The following is a 19,477-nucleotide window of genomic DNA, read 5'->3' as shown; positions in this document are numbered from 1 at the left end:
TTGAAAACAATGGGGGTAGGGGCACCTTCTTTGGGAGTCCATAACTTTGGACCCCCTGAACCAAACCTCACCAAACCTGGGTGGTATCATCAGGAGAGTCTCCAAAAAAAATCCCTGAGATTTTGGTGCTGGTAACCTAAAACCTGGACAGAAACACTCTCATAAGGTAAGACTTCCAACCATTCATAGGAATTTCACAATTCCTAAGAAGTTCCTAGTTTTTCCATTGGAAAAACAGAAGTCCTGAGATGTTTTCATGCTATACATTCTGAGTGAGAAAAATGCAGGCTTGTATCCTCTGTGGAGAAACAAGAAGTCCCTCAGAGTCCCACTTCCTTCCACCCTGGGAATTCAGAAGCACCAAGGCCTCCGAACGTGGCCACCCTCCTTCTTTGGTTTGCTACCACCAAGTCTGAAGGGCCTCTCCTCTGGCACAGAGCCATTTTAATGTTCTGCCTCTAGGTTGCATCCACCACTCTGGCTAGCTGCCATGCAAACAAGTAATCATGCTTCCGTTCATTTGAGGAAGGAATTGGTTGCCTTTTCCCATTTTCCATGACACAGCTGAGTCAGTTGTGGTTGTGGGGAACAGAAGTCACACTACGAGCATCTGAATGACAGAAGTTTGATAAAGGAATAAAGAACACATATCAAAAGCTGATTTTTGTCCAGAAGCCTTCACGCTTCCCAAATCCTTCTAAGAAACTTTGCTTAAACAGCCTTTCAGGGTGGTCATTTTACTGCATTTCTTTTTCTTTTTGAAATGTGATGTGACGATGGGGGACCAGAATGTAAAAAAATGCTCTGACTGCAGCCAGTCGCTATACTCTTCATTCTCTTCCAACAGCAGCGTTCGGCGTGTTTGCAGAAACCACCTCACAATGCCAGGCTCTCTCTCAAACTGAAAACCCAGCCCTGTGTTTAATATAAAAATCACAACCGGAACTACCTCATCCGGCATAATTCCATAATTTAATTAAACCAGAAAAAAATTACGAACTGCTCATTAAGCCTGAGATTTGATACAATTTAAACAATAAAAAGTGTAAAGGTAATTATGACCTACACAAAAAAGGTTGTCTGTAAACACAAAAGCCATGTAATGCCATACTTACTCAAAAGGAGGCCAATACCTTTAAAAATGTTAAACAAAAAACTATTATTGGACATAATTGTAACTTGCATTGAAATGTAAAATAATCCCCTCTTTTTTATGGCATATGGGAGGAAAATCTTGCATTTGATTAAATACTATACCTTGTATGAAAAACCACAACACAGTGTGCAAGCTTTTCAGTTCTCTGTGAAAGAGACTATTTCGCATGCATGGAACTTGTTCACAAGCATAATACTTAACCAGAATGTTTTTCTTAATAACAGCAAAATTTTCTGTTATACATGGATCTCTCACCTCGGGGATGTTTGCTGTGCAGTGGGACTGAACTGAGGTCTCCTCATGTTTCTCTGTTTACACGCAAGGAGGCATCCTGCTGCCTAATGAGCAGTTTATCTGCTGAGCTCTCCCAGGTCTGCTTAACTCCACCAATCAACTCACTTTTAAAGGCACAGATCTCATCACACTTGGTAGTCTCAAGATTGTGGCTTTGTTAAAGTTCTTTAAAACACTGTTATAGCGGCATTGTTGTTACTGCAGTTACATCAATATTGTAGCCCCTTTCCAAAAATAATTCCCCCAAATGAAACAGGCAAAGCAATTCCTGGATCTCACTCTGTTGAAGAAGGGGACCATGTCATAGGAATGATAATTTCTCTCCCCTCCCCGCCCACACACATCCTGCTGCTGCCACAGGAGGACAGAGAGGCTTGTTATTTCATGTGTTAGATTTCATAATTTCAACAGATATACTATGGTACAAATGTTTGAAGTTAAAATAAAGTTTTAAACAGCCCTCCTGATCATCAGAGAGGGTAGAAGTACAGTGGGGGAGGCAGGGTGGAGCAAAAAAGCTTCAAGCAAAGAATAACGCAGGGCCATTTGTTCTATCTTCCCTGCAAAGCAGGGGGGAAAGTTATTCTTTGCCCACTCTCACAAACAGCAGAGACTGTGGGATCTGCCGCACAGTGAGTATGAAAGGGAGAAAAAGGCATCTGTAACAGAAGCTCTGCCTTGAAGAGAATCTCTCTTCAGGGCAGAGTAGAGCACCAGTGTATAACCAGCTTTGGTTAACAACTGTGAGTACCAACATCAGACTGTTTTCCTAGTTCCCTGTAGAATGACCATCAGGTCTTGGTGGTATCTCCCTATGTGTACTAGATTACAGCAGTCAAGATACAGCATGGTTTCACTATATGTCTGAGATCTCAACCCAGGTTGGTCAAAAACCACAATTAAGTGCTATGCTTATTTTGAACACACTAATATAACCATGGGTCTATGAACCACTGTTTTGAAAAGCTACACACAACAGCATGAACATTTATATCCATTTAAACCAAAAATTATGAAATTATATGTTTAGCAAAGGAAATAACACTTGCAGTTTCATGTACACAACACAGTGTCACTTTCCGTGTGATTCTGTTGTTGGCATCAATCACATATTAAACCAGATACTCTGCTCTCTCTCACTTTGAAGTTTGCCATCATTATGCCTTCATTATGCTAACGCAGAACAGGTTAATGGCAGATGTCACCTATTAAGCAAGAACAAAGTGCCACATAATTTAATTCTGCAGTACACAGAACAAATAAAATTGGGAAAATAATTAATTTTAATAAGGTATTTCAATTAAATTACCTGTTAATTTGATTTTGTATTCTGAGAATACACAATCTAGCCATAAATCAGAGGTGGAGTTAATTACCCCACATTTAATAGGCTAGCATGCCAAAGTCAAGTGGCTCATAATGAGCTCTACAGCAACCAAAATCTCTTTAACCTCCAAATAATATACTACTTATTAGTATAATACTTATTTCAAAGAGCTTAGTTACTGGTTGCTGCTGATCTCCATAACTTCTCCTCTATGCATAGTATCACACAAGCACTTTGTGTGAATAGTGTTGTACACCTTCCCATACTTAGGAAGAATCAGTAGCGTGTTTACCATGATTACACTTTTGCTTGACTACAAAACACAATTCTTTCCATGCTACTCAACTGGAAGCTGGTCCCATTTCAATAAAAAAAGGTTTATCATAAATATCAGCAGCAGCATAAACGGTTTTATAAGTGCCCAGATGAAAGCCATAAAGTTGTGGGCTGCTGGAACTACTCCGTTCTCACATAATTCACAATGGACCTAGAACAGTGTTGGAACAGCAGCATAATTCACTCAACAAAAATTCCTATGGTAGTGTAATAGTTCAGATACCTTAATACTCTCCTACAACACAATTTAGTTAAATTATACAGTCATCATGGGTCTTTCCAAAAAAGGATTTCTAATGGACTAAGCCATATTTATGTGTACAGATGTGTCTCAACTTTCAGTCCTGATGCAACCATGCTAAAAACATTTGAAGTTATGGAGAAAGTCATTGTGAATGATCTAGTGATAATATGTCCATATGCAGGTGGTCCCAGGGTTCCCTGGGGAAGGAGTAAGTAACCTGACATGTGTCTAATCGATTGAAATACAAAAATCGATTGAAATACAAAAAAACATTGAAAAACCCCTCGTCCACATCTTGGGACCTAATCCAAGTACGGTGCAATAAGCATTTCTTTGGTATTCATCTCCTGTTTGTTCACCCTAGTGTTTCTGAAGCACAAAGGAGGCACCTTGTATTTTCGAACCTAGCCAACTTTCTATGTGTACACAGTTGTACAGTCTAACCAGGCCACATTGCATGTCAAGAGCTCCCAAAAGTCACTGACCAGGCACCTGAGGTGTGGGGATGATTGCATTGGGATCATTCCCCCTGGGGGGATGACCTCTCCACCCCACTATAACCATACCATTTACCTGACCTAAAACGGCCACAGAGAACTACACCCAACATCCAACTCACAGCATATTGTCTAATCATACCTGTAAAGACTGCAAATACAAGTTCTGGGTTGAGGGTAAGCTCTTGAATTAAACAGCCCTCCCAACAGCAGCAACTGCTAATAAAACCCATGGGCATGAAGACTGCCTACAAAAAGCCCTCCTCATTTCTAGGATCTGCAACTAGCCATTTTCATGCCCGTGCGTTTTCATGCAGTAACCTGAATCAAACAGCAGGTAAGGAAATCACATGTGTAAATGCCACCCAGGACACAGAAAAGTAATCTACAGAGAATACCAGCCAAGAACTTACTCCCTGTCGTGAAATCTTTAATGCACATTTTTATAAAGAGTACTTGGATCTGGGATTTCGCTGATACCCGGTTGTAAGAAGCAACTCTGGTGCCAAAAGCCCTAGCCAAGGAGACTCAGCTTCAAATCCAGTAAAAAAAATATGCAGCCTGTTGAATGATCTTGACCCAGTCCCAATGTCACTCAAATATACATCACACGATTGTTGTGAGCATAAAAAGGAAAATGTCTGTGGCTTTAAGTTTCTTGGAGGAAGGGAATGTTTAATGTATTGACTGCAACTGCCATTAATAAATGCAGGAAAATCATCCGTATCCTGTGATTCTGCTGCTTAATTTTAAAAAAAGCTGCAAGTCTCACATCTACCGTCTATTTCTGGCCTCCTTTCAGTGCATGGGGGTATCAGTTATAATCACCATCATGCTTCACACATTAACTGAACATAAACATTTAGATCCATTAAATTCATGATTCTGGCAAAAATTCAAGCTGCGCTGCTAAACGGAGTCTGAAGCACTTTGTGAATATAAGCCTTCATTTCAGTAGCAAGGTTTTGGTTCTAAGTCAACAAAAAAAGTTGGTATTATTCACTATAGACTTCCAAGAAAATGTTATAGGTCTGCTTGAGGCAAATGTGCACCCCCCCCCCGCCATCCCAGAAGAGGCTATGAGCAAGTTCACAAAATGTTCAATATTCCCACCTCCCCACACATTCAACTAGAGAAATTATTTTAAGCACATGATATTCTTTTAATGTGGGCTATGACATTGGTGAGAAAACTACCAAGGAAGGGGGAAAATACACAGCACAGTCTCCTAAAACAGGACTGTGTTTGATTTTGTGATGCACTAAAAAGGTTTAAAAATGAAAACAAAAGTCTATACAAGTGTGATCCACATTTGCACCAAGAACAGCTAAGTTCTGTGATCCATTTAATTGCTTTATGATGTATACTCACACACTTGCAGTTTACAACACAAACCAATTAAAACTCAAGTAAGACCTAATCAGTAATAAAACAAAGGCATAAAACCAACATTTCAAAATGAACCAACATTTCAAAACCAAGGAGAGAAGTGGTAGTCATGGGAGATTTCAATTATCCTAATATTTGTTGGGAGTCAACCACTGCCAAGACTACAAGGTCCAACAAATTCCTCACTCGCCTTGCAGGCAATTTCATGGTCCAGAAGGTGGAAAAGGCAGCAAGGGGATCAGCTGTTCCAGGTTTCCTCCTAACCAGCAATGATGACCCGATTAAGGAAGGGAGAGAGAGAAGTGGTAGGATTCTGCCTTGACTACACCTGTGCCTGCTGCCTGCCCTGACTCCAGACTGACTGACCACGTCTCACGTGCTGCTGCCCAGCTCAACTCGGGCTCACCTAATCACACGCTAGGGCCTGCCTGCAGCACAGCTATTTATTTATTTCATTTGTACATCACCATTGTCCTCAATGTGAGCCTGAAGCACCTTGCACAATCCTCCTCTCCTCCTTGTCACTCCTCACTCTAACCCTGTGAGGTAGGCTAGGCTGAAGAAGAGTGGCAGCCCAAGATCACCCAGCAGGCTTCCCTGGCATAATGGGAATGTTAATCTGGGTCTCCCAGAACCTAGTCTGTTACACTAACCATTACACAACACTGGCTGCCAGCTTTTCCTTTTTCCCTTCCTCTGACAGCCTTTCCCTGAGCTGGCCCAGCTGCAAAATGTGTACAGTAGCAAACTGTTTTAATGAGTTGTGCGATGCTCACTGCTGGGCCCAGGTGAGTTGTGTGGTGTCAAGTCATAGCCATCACTGCACTTGGCCATACTATGCAAATTGCAAGATACCAAGTTGCCCAATGGCTGCTGCTTACCATGGCCCTGGATCAGTTCTCCCTCTGGGGTAGGAGGGAGGAGAGTGGTGTGGATAGGGAGGCAAACGCAGCCTTGAAAAGGAACTTCTACTGACCTGACAGAAACCAAGGTTTGAGGGCTGGCAATACTGTTTTGCCTAGCAACCCCCACAATGGCCACTGAAATCTCAGCGGGCCTGCATTTCTTAAAGTTACAGGCACTGCTTCTCTTATTTTTGTGGCTTTAACTGCCCCCGAGTGTTTTTATTTAGGGTTTTTTTTTTCAAGATTTCAGGGTTTTCTGCAACCCTGGGGCTTTTCTCAGGTTTGCTCATATCTCCAATCTCTGGGTTTCAGTATCCACAGAATGGATCATGTTGCCAATTAGATATATAGATTAGTGTGTTTCTAAAAGAGAAGCATAGCAAATAACCCTACCAACAGAAACATATTTGTTGAGCTCTGGGATATGTACATTACGTTCTCCACTAGCGAACAATCCTATTTGCAGAGCCACCACTGCCACATGTCAGTTTTCTGTTATGATTAACTGTACCAAAACAGCTAAAAATATCTTTGTATACCGAACATGCAAAATATTTACCAAAAACAAGTTACAGACCATTATTCAAATTTACAGAAGTGTTTCAATTAACCATATAAACAACCACAACCAAAGCAACTGCAATGTGTTTACACTGCACTTCCCAATTATGATCTCAGATAATGTGATAAGCATTGCTCTTTATTTTTAGCTCCAAAGCAAACCAGATCTATTTAAGTAAAACCTTACCTTAGCTTACAAGCACATTCATTTTGTGAAGTGATGTTTGATAAACCTAATTTAAACATAGCAGACAATCTAGGCAAAGAAACTTGTTCTTTGGATTATGCATCTCTCCACTAGTTACAACAGGCCTCAAAGCAACGCCCGGGAGAGACCAAACCAAACATCTCTTGAAACAATTATACTTGCTCAGTGGCAAAGGAGCCACCTGTGGCTCTTCTGAACCCCACTGCCCAATGCTGCACCCACGCAATATTTCAGGAAAGTGGGCAACGCCCTTCCTGGCCCAGGGGTAGCTGTGGTTAACAGTGGTTCTCACTTTGAAACAGCTGCCAGCAGTGGAACCGAAAAGGTTGAAACCCCCCTGAGTTGTGGGACTCATCCTTCCAGGAATGAAAGTAAAATGTGGCTCTTTCAGTTGGAGGTAATTGCAGAAGTGGCTCTCTACAAGTCGCAAAGTACCGCTGCCTTGTTGTTGTTGATGAGGATGAGGATGAGGATGATGATGCAAGAAAACCACGCAGACAGACTACAAGCAGAGGCATAATACTGTTGCTCAGATGATTCACTAGAACTTGTGCCACAACTAACATCTGCCTGTGACAAAGAACTGGTGGAATCACAAACCTGAAAAGGTCACTGAAAATGAATAATAATAATAATAATAATAATAATGATGATGATGATGATGATGATGATGATGATGATGCAGTGCAAAGCAGAAGGGAAAACTGGCAAAAAAGGCTCTCCATGGACAATTCCTGGAAACAACTGAGGGCAAAATTGACAAGGAGAAAACCTGGTTGTGGCTCACAAATGGAACTTTGAAAAAGGAGACTGAGAGCTTGATTCTTGCAGCCCAAGAACAAGCAATTCGAACAAATGCCATCAAAGCCAGAATTGAAAAGTCGACTACAGATCCCAAGTGCAGACTCTGAAAGGAAGCAGACGAAACAACAGATCATATACTTGGCTGCTGCAAGAAGATCGTGCAGATGGACTACAAGCAGAGGCATAATACTGTTGCTCAGACGATTCACTGGAACTTGTGCCACAACTACCATCTGCCTATGACAAAGAACTGGTGGAATCACAAACCTGAAAAGGTCACTGAAAATGAACATGCAAAACTACTATGGGACTTCTGAATTCAGACTGACAAAGTTTGGAACATAATACTCCTGACCTCACAATTGTGGAAAAAAAAGGAAGTGTGGATAGTCGATGTTGCAATACCAGGTGACAGTAGAATTGATGAGAAGCATCTGGAAAACTTGCATGATACCAGGATTTAAGGATGGAACGACAAAGGAACTACAAGGCTCTGGCACAAACCAGTAAAGATGGTCCCAGTGGTGATCAGCACACTGGGTGCAGTGCCTAAAGACGATGGAAGGCACTTAAAAACAATCAGCGCTGACAAAATCGCCATATGTCAGCTGCAAAAGGCCACCCTACTCGGCTCTGCACGCATTATTCGTTGATACATCACACAGCCCTAGACACTTGGGAAGTATCCGATGTGTGATTTAATACAAAATCCAGCACAGTGATCTTGTTTGTTGTATATTACTGGTTTTGTATCAATATGATGATGATGATGATGATGATGATGATGATGATGATGATGATGATGATGATAGACGCTGATAGCTTCAGTGTCTATGGCACAAACCAGCTGAGGTCGTTCCAGTGGTAATTGGCACGCTGGGCGCCATCCCGAAAACACTAGGGCAGCACTTGAAACATCTTCGAATTGACAAAATTAACATCTGTCAAATTCAGAAGGCAGCCCTGTTGGGATCCGCACGAATACTACGCCGATACATTACAACTTCCTAGGCCTCTGGATGAGGCTCGAATTGTAATGAAGGCCAACAACCAGCTAAAGATCTGTCAGCTGTGAACTCTATCATCATCATCATCATCATCATCATCATCATCATCATCATCATCATCATCATCTACCAGAAGGGGCTCCCATGCCAGACAGGTCTCAACTGAGAAACCAGACTAAGAGTGTCTCCCAACCCATACAACATGGTGATACTGACGAAAAATTATTTCATATTGAATCGGTTGTCACACGGGTTAACAAGGGCCGCATCGCATGCTGGGGTCCCTGGGCATGCGTCGACAAGTGGGCTACAAGTGGACCAACCATCCAAAAGAAAGAAGTATAATGCACTAGAAAATCGTGCCATCATGGCTTGTTACTACAACTCAGAGCCAGAAAAAAGAGAATACTTGAAGCGGATGTACGAACTGTGGGAACAACACTACCCAGATTTGAATATCACTGAGCAAAGACTGGCAGATCAAAGGTGATTCATCATACGGAATAAAGTGTTTACAGAGAAAGAACTGGAAGAAGTCCACAAAAATTGTGAAAAGAAAGCAACTGTTACACCAGAAGAAAGAACAGTACATACTCCAGAAACAACAGGAGAGATAATAATAGAACTGCTAGATGAAAATGCCAGTACAGGGGAGAAAATAATAGTACAACCACCAGAGAAAGTCCCCATGACAGAAAAAACTGATAGACTGACAGAAAGACAAAAAGAACTAAGGGAAAAGATCATCCAGTATGGATAATCAAATGAGTAAAGGCAATGGCTGCCAGCATTGAAAATGGTGCTTAAAAAAGATCTGGCAACCATAATGAGAGTGTCAGGTTGGCTGATTTGTGGGGGATGGTATTTCTGTCTGCTGTGCTTTTCCTGTGTGAAACTATGTTCCTGCTACTCTCGGTCTCTGCTTATCTCTTCTCGCTCCTAGTGAAGGCCAAACAGCCTAAACAGTTTGGCTCTTAGTAATGCCACCGGGAATCTGGATGGGGGGCGGGGAGGGAGTTTATGATCTGAGTTTATGATCCAGGCATTCTGGCTGAACAAGCCAGTAACGTCTTGGACCGTATTCAGGATTCGTCTGACCTACAATAAAGAAATCATTGTTCATCACAACTGTTTCAATTGTTTGGTTCATGGTGGTTCTGACAGAGGGATGTAAACATGGCACTTATGACAATTGAAACAACATCCATCAAACAAACTAATCAGCTCATGTACAGTACAGCACTAGTGGTCACAAGAGAACTGGGCATTGAAATACCTCAACCCAAGATAAATCAACCATCAAAACCAAAGTGGAAAATTAAACTGGAACAGAAAATTTAAAAAACTAAGATCAGATGCCAGTAACCTGAAAAATATGAAAGAACAAAGATTAAAGAATGGCAAGATCCTGAAAGAATTAATTAGAAGGTACTGGGTGACTAGAACAATTGAAGAAGCCCTGGAGATCACCAAACAACAAATAACAGCCACAGCGAGAAAATTTGAAAGATATGAAGCAAGAAACATTCAGTATAGACAAAATCAGCAATTTCTTTCAGACCAAATTTCTACCAAAACCTCAACACAAAGATCAATGTTGAAAGCAAAAAACCAGAGAAAAATGCAACACTTCAGTTTTGGAAAATCTGTGGGAAAACGAGAAAGAGTGCAACAGGAAGGCACAGTGGATGTTGGCCCAAAACAAATGCAAGAGCTGGAAATAACAACTGATATGATAACAAATCGAAGCAAGAAAGTGAAAAACCAGACGGCACCAGGACATGATCAATTGCATGGCTTCTGGCTCAAATACCTAACCAGTTTGCACCCGACAATAGCCAAGCAGCTCAATGAAGCCATGCAAAATGGTGAAATCAATCAATGGCTAACAACTGAGAAGACATATTTGATTCAGAAAGGTCCAGCCAAAGGAACAACACCTGGAAACTACAGGCCAATAACATGTTTACCCACGATGCTCAAACTGCTCACCGGCATAATAGAAGATAACATCATGGACTACGTACTTGGAAGCAAATAGAATCCTGCCAGTGGAGCAAAGAGGGAACAAAAGAAGGAGCAGGGGTACAAAAGATCAACTCCTGATAGACAAAATGATAATGGAGAACTGCAAGAATCAAAGAATGCATTTGCATATGTTCTGGATCGATTACAAGAAGGCATTTGACTCACTGTCCCATAGTTGGATCACGAAATGCTTGGAAACAATTGGCGTCAGCTAAAACATTCGAATATTCAATGTATTGTCAAAGGCTTTCATGGCCGGATTCAACTGGTTCTGGAGGGTTTTCCGGGCTGTGTGGCCGTGGTCTGGTGGATCTTGTTCCTAACATTTTGCCTGCATCTGTGGCTGGTATCTTCAGAGGTGTATCACAGAGGGAAGTCTGTTACACACTGTCACTGCTACTGCGAACAGCAGAGGGATACGGTTGCTCTTGATCTAATCTGGGCCAGGATGTTCTGACTGCCTTCATCTCTGGCACTGAAACTGCCATGATCATCCTAAACTTGGTGGCTAATTTTGAACACCTACCTTTATCTTCTGATTCATTATGCATGCGGCAAATAATGAATCTTAGCTCTGCTGCAAATATTGAGGGTGGGGGGGGGGGGAATGCCATCTTGAGACAATGTGGGCCAAGGCATTCTAATTCCCTTCATATCTGGCAGTACAACTCCCATGATCATCCTGAACCTGATAGCCAATTTTGAGGCTCTCATCTTTCTTTTCCCAGAAGTTACGTGTGCCACAGATGGACAGATATCTCCTTTTATTAAAATATGGATCAAATCTTTCCCAGGGGTTAAGAAATCATCTGAATCCACAATAATTGAAACGAAGGTTGGGCTGAATCCAGCTAGCTTCTTCTCTCAGACTCTACCAATTCCACCCCTTACTGCAGTACTCATCACACAAGTTTTTGTACACAAATATCCGGCAAACTCCAGCGGTCAAAAGGAATTTCTTTTTCACCGCTGGAAAGGGGGGTTAGATCCAGTGCATATCACAGATCTGATACAGTTCTATGAAATGAATAGAACACCAGCAGAACACTTGCCATTACAGGCAAGTAAGCTATCCTTAAAACATAGAAGTCTTGCCTTGACAATAACTGCTCAGGTTCTGTTTTAAAAAGTTGTAAGTTGACAATAAAGAAACCATATTGCTAAGAACAAACAGCATGCACATCTTTAAATCAGGGCTTAAAAAGGCTTTGTGTCAGTTCTAAAAAAATGGTGGTCTTTGAGGGATTTGTGAAACCACAGGTGAGGTTCCACCACCCAATGACAGGTCCCAACCCCTCAGCTGAAGATGACAGCAGTCATCTTCTCTCAAAATTAAAAAGTATCAAACGTTTTATGCGTTCTTGATAAAGAAGGTGGTCCACTTCCCTAGCTTGCACTCATTCTGAATGATTTCCGGCTCTACCAAGTCCATTTTGACACCTGATCAGCACATAGCATTCCAAACGCAGCCATCCCATAGATCTGCCCAAAGACAATATAAAACTAGCTTTATTTTTCGGTCTCTTTCCTAACCACCAACCCCTGGCATGGAATTTGCCTTTTCTCTACCATGCAATGAGTCAACATTTTTAATTGTGCTGCCCAACACAACGCCAGCTAGTTCTTGCCAGTTTATTTAGACCCCCATCTGTAAATGCAAGAAATCTTGCTCCACTACGCATCGCTCTCCAGTCTCCTTTGCCATCCTGTAGCCCACTCCTGAAACATGGAGAGAGACTTCTGGAGTTCTCTGAATCTGCCCTTGTTTTTATCATTCGGAATAATGTGTCAACACAGCAACCTCAGTGTCCATGTAATTTATGAACACGTTAAACAAAACCACCTCCAGTTCAAATCTTTACAGAATACCACTGTTTACATCCCGCCCTTGTAAGTACTGCTCAGTCCTCTGTTTCCTGTTGCTTCACAAATTACTAATCTGTAAGAGGACCTGTCCTCTCCTCTCCCAGGACTGTGAGGAGCTTTCTCCGTTCTGCTTGAGCAGAACAAGGATGCCAGCAGCTCAGCCCCCTTCCTGCCTCCCGCAGCTTCCAGACAAACACTACTGGGAAGTCTCTCAGCAGGCTACATAAAAGCAACAGCATTCCCCCAATAAATGCCAATCAAAGGTGTTCTGCCTATCAGTCAGAGGTTCCTGTTAGATATCATGATTAACAGCTACTGAGAGACCTCCCTATTTGCCTAATTATTCCGCCCCTCGGTTTCTAATTGTAATGATCATTTCTCAGTCGTCTTAATTCTAATTAAGAGATCTCTTGTCTACCAATAATCTACCTGCTCCACACCAAAACCAAGAACAAACAACAAGCTACAACAACAATGTTGGGGGGGGGGGGCTGTGGCTCCGTCGTGGAGCATCCGCTTGGCATGTAATCCCTGGTTCAACCCCCGGTTTCTCCAGTTAAAAGATTGGCTACAGGTGATGAGAAAGACCCCCACCTGAGACCTCCTGGAGAACCACTGCCTGTCCAAATTGGCAATACTGGCTTTGATTGACTAAACGTCTGATTCAGGATAAGACGGCTTCGTGTTTTCAAGTATGCTCACGCGTATCTATTAATAATTTGTGCTGTAAAACTGCAATAGTACAATCTACTATTTTTGCTCAGATTTATGCCTTTTTTAGATCCTGGATCTAGGTTGCCAGAGCACGAGCTCAGCATCTTTCAGTGTAGCAAAGAATACATCTCTGATATCTGTAATTCCAGCTCAGCAGCTACAATAGCATAGATTTGCAACTGCTGCTCTGCTAACTTTCACACAGTTAGACCAAGAAAAACTGCACAGCGTATTTAAAAGGCTCTGGTCCTTTTTCTTTCACCAAAAAGCTACATTAAAAGGCGCGCTCTCTCTCTCTCTCTTACACTCAGGAACTTTTATTATGTGTTAAAACCACAACACAGCTCATGATAAAATGAATTCACCCTGGAACTACTAACAAATTTGTACTTTCAAAGTAACTTTGATACTTCCATTCAGAGAACATTTGTACCTAGAATTTGCACATACTTTTTATCTTCTATAGTTTGCAGGAATTGCCTTTGTCCTCTACAAGACTTCAAACTACTGATGACTATGGAAAGATTAGTAAACTGCCTGTCATGATGACAGGCAGGGTATGTGAAGGGAAAACTTGCATATTATCGCAAGGGCCTTTCAAAGAGTAATATGTTCGGTGGGTGCTGTTCTGCATGCTCTGCTCAGAGGTGCATAGTGCAACCCTTGTGAAATCCCAACCTAACACTCAGTGTCAGAAGGTACCTTTACCTCCATGCAGCACTGCCCAAGAGGCAAAATTTTACTTTTTTCTACAGGGATGAATGGCAATTAGTACATTTTGCATCTTGCCTGAAGAGGCACCATTACAGTAGGGAATAAAAATAGGACATCATAGAATTCTATGATTCTATGAAATAAGCCTGCTCCTTTCCTAGTAGAACCCATTTTCTTGAGAATCAACCTTGCTCCCCACCCAGCCCTGCCCCAGATTATGCCTCTTGGTCACTGCAGGGCGTGGCAAAACATTAGCAGCTGCTTTTATACATATCAAGACTTCCCACAAATAAAAACAAATATCTAATCACTGATACTGTGGAATAAAGATACAATCTACCTATTCTAGACAGAGGTCCATTCATGTTACAACAAAGCATTTAGATGTGTCTGTGTCAAATTCCACTGCCAAATTTCACCAACCAGAAAGCTACTAACCATTTCTTTATAAGTTTCTTCAGTCATAAATCCTGTTTGTTCTATTGTGTTATTTTGTGAAAGGATTACTTGTTGACACTTCTATTTAAGAACAACCTGTAACCATAAAGCTTTCCCATAAAACATCAGTTGAGCAAACTATGAACAGGGCTTTCACGATTTTCAGCCAAGCCCATCTAGAGTAAAAGGGCAAGGTCTGTGTTTCTTTCAGATGATTCAGGTGAAGCTCCATCCTCCATCACTTACCCTGGACAGGTCCAAATTGCCACAGCTGCCACGTTCACTATAATTCCTCTCTGGTACTGCCCATGTTGGAACACAATAGCAGAGTGGTACGGTATCAACAAGGAGCACTGGTCCAAGCGGTTGTCACAGAATATAAATGCATACAACCAAATGTGCCATGTTGTGTGGAGGGTGTTTTTCCCTCTCCTTTTTCCTGATTCTTTTCTCCCTACCTTATTTACCATACTGATCCCATCCACATCTTAAATTGTAAATGCTGATGGAATAAAAGGCATGTGTAAAGAGGCGTATAAAGGCAAACTGGAGCCCAGGGACAAAACCTATGGGCGGCCACCCTCCCCCACCACGACCAAACAATGGTTTTTGCACCAGCTCACAATACACCTCCCACACCCAGCAAAACACACATGGCTCTCTCCCCACCAACTCTCTTTCCTAATTTTGTCTTCACACCAACCCTATGTGATAAGTTGTTAGCCTGAGAAACAGCTCCAAGCCAGTGCAAATGGTTATTAAGAATGTAAATCTCTCACAAATCACTCCCAGCAAAACATTTACCAAACAAATGTCAGCATCATCTCTCACAAAACACCTCCAGTGGAATCCACCCCCAAACAGCATCACTTTCAATGGTGTTTGATTCTCCTTTTAAATCCACCTTAAAGGGAGAATCTGGGGTCCCCAGTTAAAACAACATTGAAAGTGATGCTGCTTGGGGGTGGATTCTCCCCCACACTAAAACAGCATCACTTTCGATGTTTAAACTGGGGACCTCACATTCTCTCTTTAAGTCCATGCTGAAGGGGGTGGATTTAAAAGAAGAATCTGGGGAAATTTGGGGGGTGTCTGATGTCAGGGGTGCAATTGTTAAGCTAGCAGCACCAAACTTTCAGGGTATCTTTAGGAAACTCTCCTGGTGATACCACCCAGGTTTGGTGAAGTTTGGTTCAGGGGGTCCAAAGTTATGGACCTCCAAAGGTGTAGCCCCATCTCCTATTAGCTCCCATTGGAAACAATAGGGGATGGGGCACCCCGTTTGGGAGTGCATAACTTTGGACTCCCTGAACCAAACCTCACCAAACCTGGGTGGCATCATCAGAAGAGTCTGCCTGAAATTGTGGTGCTGCTAGCCTAAAAACAGCACCTCCCTGCAGGCCATAAACTGAAAAAAAAACTCTTAAAAATACAAAAAACACAAACAAAACTGAATTTTTTGCAGGGGGGGCATAACTAAATGGGGGCGCTCGGGGACATTTGACTCCCCATGTCCCCATGGCAGATATGCCCCTGTGTGTGCAGACTGACTAACAGCCTGCAGTAATCTCCCATTGTTAAATTTCCAATTCTACATCTTTTTAAAATGTAAGTTTAAAATGTAAGCATCTAAAAAGGGACTTGCCAAGGGCATCTCAATTTTCTCTCTTCGCCATTTCTTCCCATGAAAATCCACAAAGCCTATTCCCTTTTTATGCTTCCTTCACAACCACCAGCAATTCACCCTGACATCCCCCTCCCCATTCAACCTTTACTATGTCCCACTTCCCAGCAAAAGTCTTGTGGAGTTGCATGGCACCAGCCAGGCCTGGCTTTGCAGTGAAGAATCTACAAGACTGGTTGGGTGCACCTCCCTTTCCCCTGCATCCGGTCTCCACACCATTTCTTCTTTCTCTCCTCCTGGCAGCTTCCACATCCACCTGCCTTTCCCTGCTGCTTTCTCTCCTTCCCTCCACCAACCAACCTACCTCTATCTGCCCCCCATCATGGTAAACTATATGTATTATAAACTTCATTTTCCCCCCATGGTGTCCCAAAGCAGCTTACACCATTCTTCTCTCTCCTCTGTTTTATCCTAACAACCCTGTGAAGTAGGCTAGGCTGAGAATACGTGATTGGCCCAAGATCACCTAGTGTGAATGCATCATGGCAGAATAGCGATTCAAACTTTGGTCTCCTAGATCTTAGTCAAACTCTAAAAACTACCTGACATTGGCTTTTGTGGGGTGGCTGCTGGTGAACAGTAGCAACAGCCCTGCAAGGGTGGGTTGCAAAAGTTGAATGGTAGCAAGTTACTCAATGGTTGCTGTTGGGTGTAGCTCAGATAAGTCCTCCCTCAAAGGCCAAAACAGACCTGGAAAGGGCCCTGCCTCTGTATTTTACTGAGGGAAACCAAATCTTGAAAGCTGGCAATAGTGTTGGGGTTGCCTAGCAATCACCACACAGAACACTGGACACAGTGTGTAACGGACTTCCCTCTGTGAGACACCTCTGAAGATGCTAGCCACAAATGCAGGCAAACGTTAGGAACAAGATCTACCAGACCATGGCCACACAGCCTGGAAAACCCACAACCACCACACAGAAATTAGTTTCTTAACATTACATGACTTCTTATCCTTTTTGGGGGGGGGGTAATCCCCCCCTCTCTCTCTCTCATTTTTTCATCCATTTTATAGGAAAATCTATTTTGTCTGTCCATGGTCCCAAGGATTCACAGATTTGGCTATGCCGAGAGTCAGATATATTGATGATGCCAGTTCTTTACTCAAACTCCTGTTTCTCCCCACAATGTACACTGTCTCAAGCAAACTGTCACATGCCAGACTCCATACCCAAGGCTTGCACAAGAGTGCACAAGTTTGCGTCTGAAAGACATGATGGCAAACAACAACCAGGCAGCAGTAAAACCCTTAACATCCTGGGGAGCGTTTGTAAGAGCCTTTACTTTGGCCTGCCCCTGGAAACGATGCAAAGCACTTGAAACTAACAGTCTACACCAAAAAAGGCACCCAAACCATCCACCAGGGCCGGCCACGGCAGGAGAACTATTCTCCCCACCCACCCACCTGCACCATAAGCTCTGCTTTATAGACTTCTGTTTTTGCCAAGAGTTTGGAGCCAAGAGATGTGCAGCAGCAGCGGTTCTGCAGTCGCCTGCCTCTGTGGAGCAACCTTGGGCTTTGCCTGCTGCCGGTCCCGTCCCCATCTGAACCAGAGGAGGCCCTGCACAGCTTCCGACCAGAACAGACCCGGCGAGCAGGTCCTGCATCCACCTGAACCCCTTCACGTCTTGGCCCGGCTGAAGGGATGCTGCGGGGCCGAGGGCTGAACTTCACGGCAAGAGCCAGCTTTCCGGGAGACGAGTTAGATCTCCCCGGGAGGGGGTGGCTTCCCATGAGCTTGAGCGAGCTCAGACTTGCTTTCCCCAGCCATGTTCGACTGGTTGCAAATCCCATCAGCCCCTGCCAGCATGGCCATGATGGGATTTGTAGTCCATGAACATCTGGAGAGCCGCAGGTTGCAGACTCCTCCCAGCAGTGGCTCCCGACCCGGGGTCTGCCGCGAAACAGCGTTTGGGGTACACGCGAGGAATGATGCAGCCGTCTGCTAATGGGGGGGGGGTACAATTTGGGGGGAAAGGGTGGCGAGCGAAAAAAGGTCGGGAGCTGCTGCTGCTGCTGGACGGCAGCAGCGGCACCGCGGACTGAGGGGCTTCCGCCGCCGTCCTTCCCCCGCCAAGGCAGCCAAAATCGTGCAGCGTTTCTTATTAAATGATATTGCTATAGTCATTGTCACTGTTATTAAATGCTGTTTAATATCACAGCTGCTGCCGGTTCTTTCGCGGGTTGTTGGCTGCTGTTGTTGTTGCTACTGTTGTCCTGGCCAAGCGTGGAGCCGGGACAGGGCAGAGCCGAGGCTGCCGGTCGGGGCAGGCAGTTTTCCGGGCAAGTTCGGGCGGAGAGGAAGCGACCAGGAAGCCGCCGAAGCCACCAGCAGGGCAGGCAGCCGCCGACGGAAGAAGGAGAAGAAGGGGAGCGCGGGCGGCGGAGGGGCGGAGGGGCGGGAAGCGGGGTCCCCGTGGCGCCCTCAGCCGCCCTTGCTTGCCCGCCCGCCCGCCCGCCCGCCGGCGCCGCGGGGCTCCTGCAACAGCCTCGGCCGAGGCGCGCCTACCTTGCTGCGGATCTGCCCCGAGGTGGAGACTTTGCGGATGAGTTTCTGGGGCCCCTCGTGCTCGCCCTCGCTGTCCGACGACTCCTCCGCCGCCCCGCCGGCCTCGGCCATCTTCGCCCGCCGGAGACGCGCAGCGGAGGCGGCGGCGGCAGGAGGCGGAGGAGGGCGGGAAGCGCGCCAGCTAGCCCGGCTCGGCTCGGCTCCCTCCGCCTCCTCCTCCTGCTGCTGCTGGCCGCTGGTTCTTCCCGGGGCGGAGACGAGGCGGCGGCGGCGGCGGCAGGCATCGCCCAAGCCGGGAGGGGCCGCCCGCGCCGCTCCGCCATCTTCGGCCCGCCCTGAGGAGGAGGGGGCGCAGGCGGGGCGCCTCAGCGCTTGGCGGGAAGAAGGTGGCGGCGGCGGCGGCGTGGCCTCTCCTGCGCTGCTTTGGGGACGTGAGGGTGGAAGCGCCTCCTCCTCGGGCAGGGCAGGGCAGGCTCCGTGGCTCCAGCCCGTGGGGGGCGCTGGGGCGGGGGGCAGCCTCGGGCAGGTGTGCAAAGGCGGCGGGGGGGGGGGGCGTTTTCTCTCTCTCAGTCAAGCCTCCTTCGCCAAGGGAATTCGTGCCCTCCCCCCACAGACTCAGGTGAGTGGCTTCTGGGAGTGGGGCTGACCCACTGAAGTAAAGGTTAGGGAGCCATACTCATTGGGAAATCCGCGCCATTGGAGCCCATGATGGCAGGAATGCCTCCCCCCCCCCCCCGTGCCCTGGGGTGCAGCCAGCACCTTTCTCGGCCCCCACCCCGTGTTTTTGGAAAGCAG

General features: G+C 44.9%; 1 protein-coding gene across 1 annotated transcript in view; it reads right to left on the bottom strand.

Annotated features, from left to right (window-relative positions):
- Positions 1-19,011, bottom strand: part of DGKH (diacylglycerol kinase eta) — a 109,127-nt gene extending 90,116 nt beyond the window's left edge. Inside the window, 1 exon segment of the mRNA XM_048494860.1 lies at positions 18,683-19,011. Within this exon segment, the coding sequence (XP_048350817.1) occupies positions 18,683-18,793 (111 nt within the window). The 5' untranslated portion in view covers positions 18,794-19,011.
- Positions 19,012-19,477: the final 466 nt, after the last annotated feature.

The sequence above is a fragment of the Sphaerodactylus townsendi genome, linkage group LG04 (assembly GCF_021028975.2).
Source record: "Sphaerodactylus townsendi isolate TG3544 linkage group LG04, MPM_Stown_v2.3, whole genome shotgun sequence".
NCBI classification, from domain to species: Eukaryota; Metazoa; Chordata; class Lepidosauria; order Squamata; family Sphaerodactylidae; genus Sphaerodactylus; species Sphaerodactylus townsendi.
This window is presented reverse-complemented; position numbering and strand designations above follow the sequence as displayed.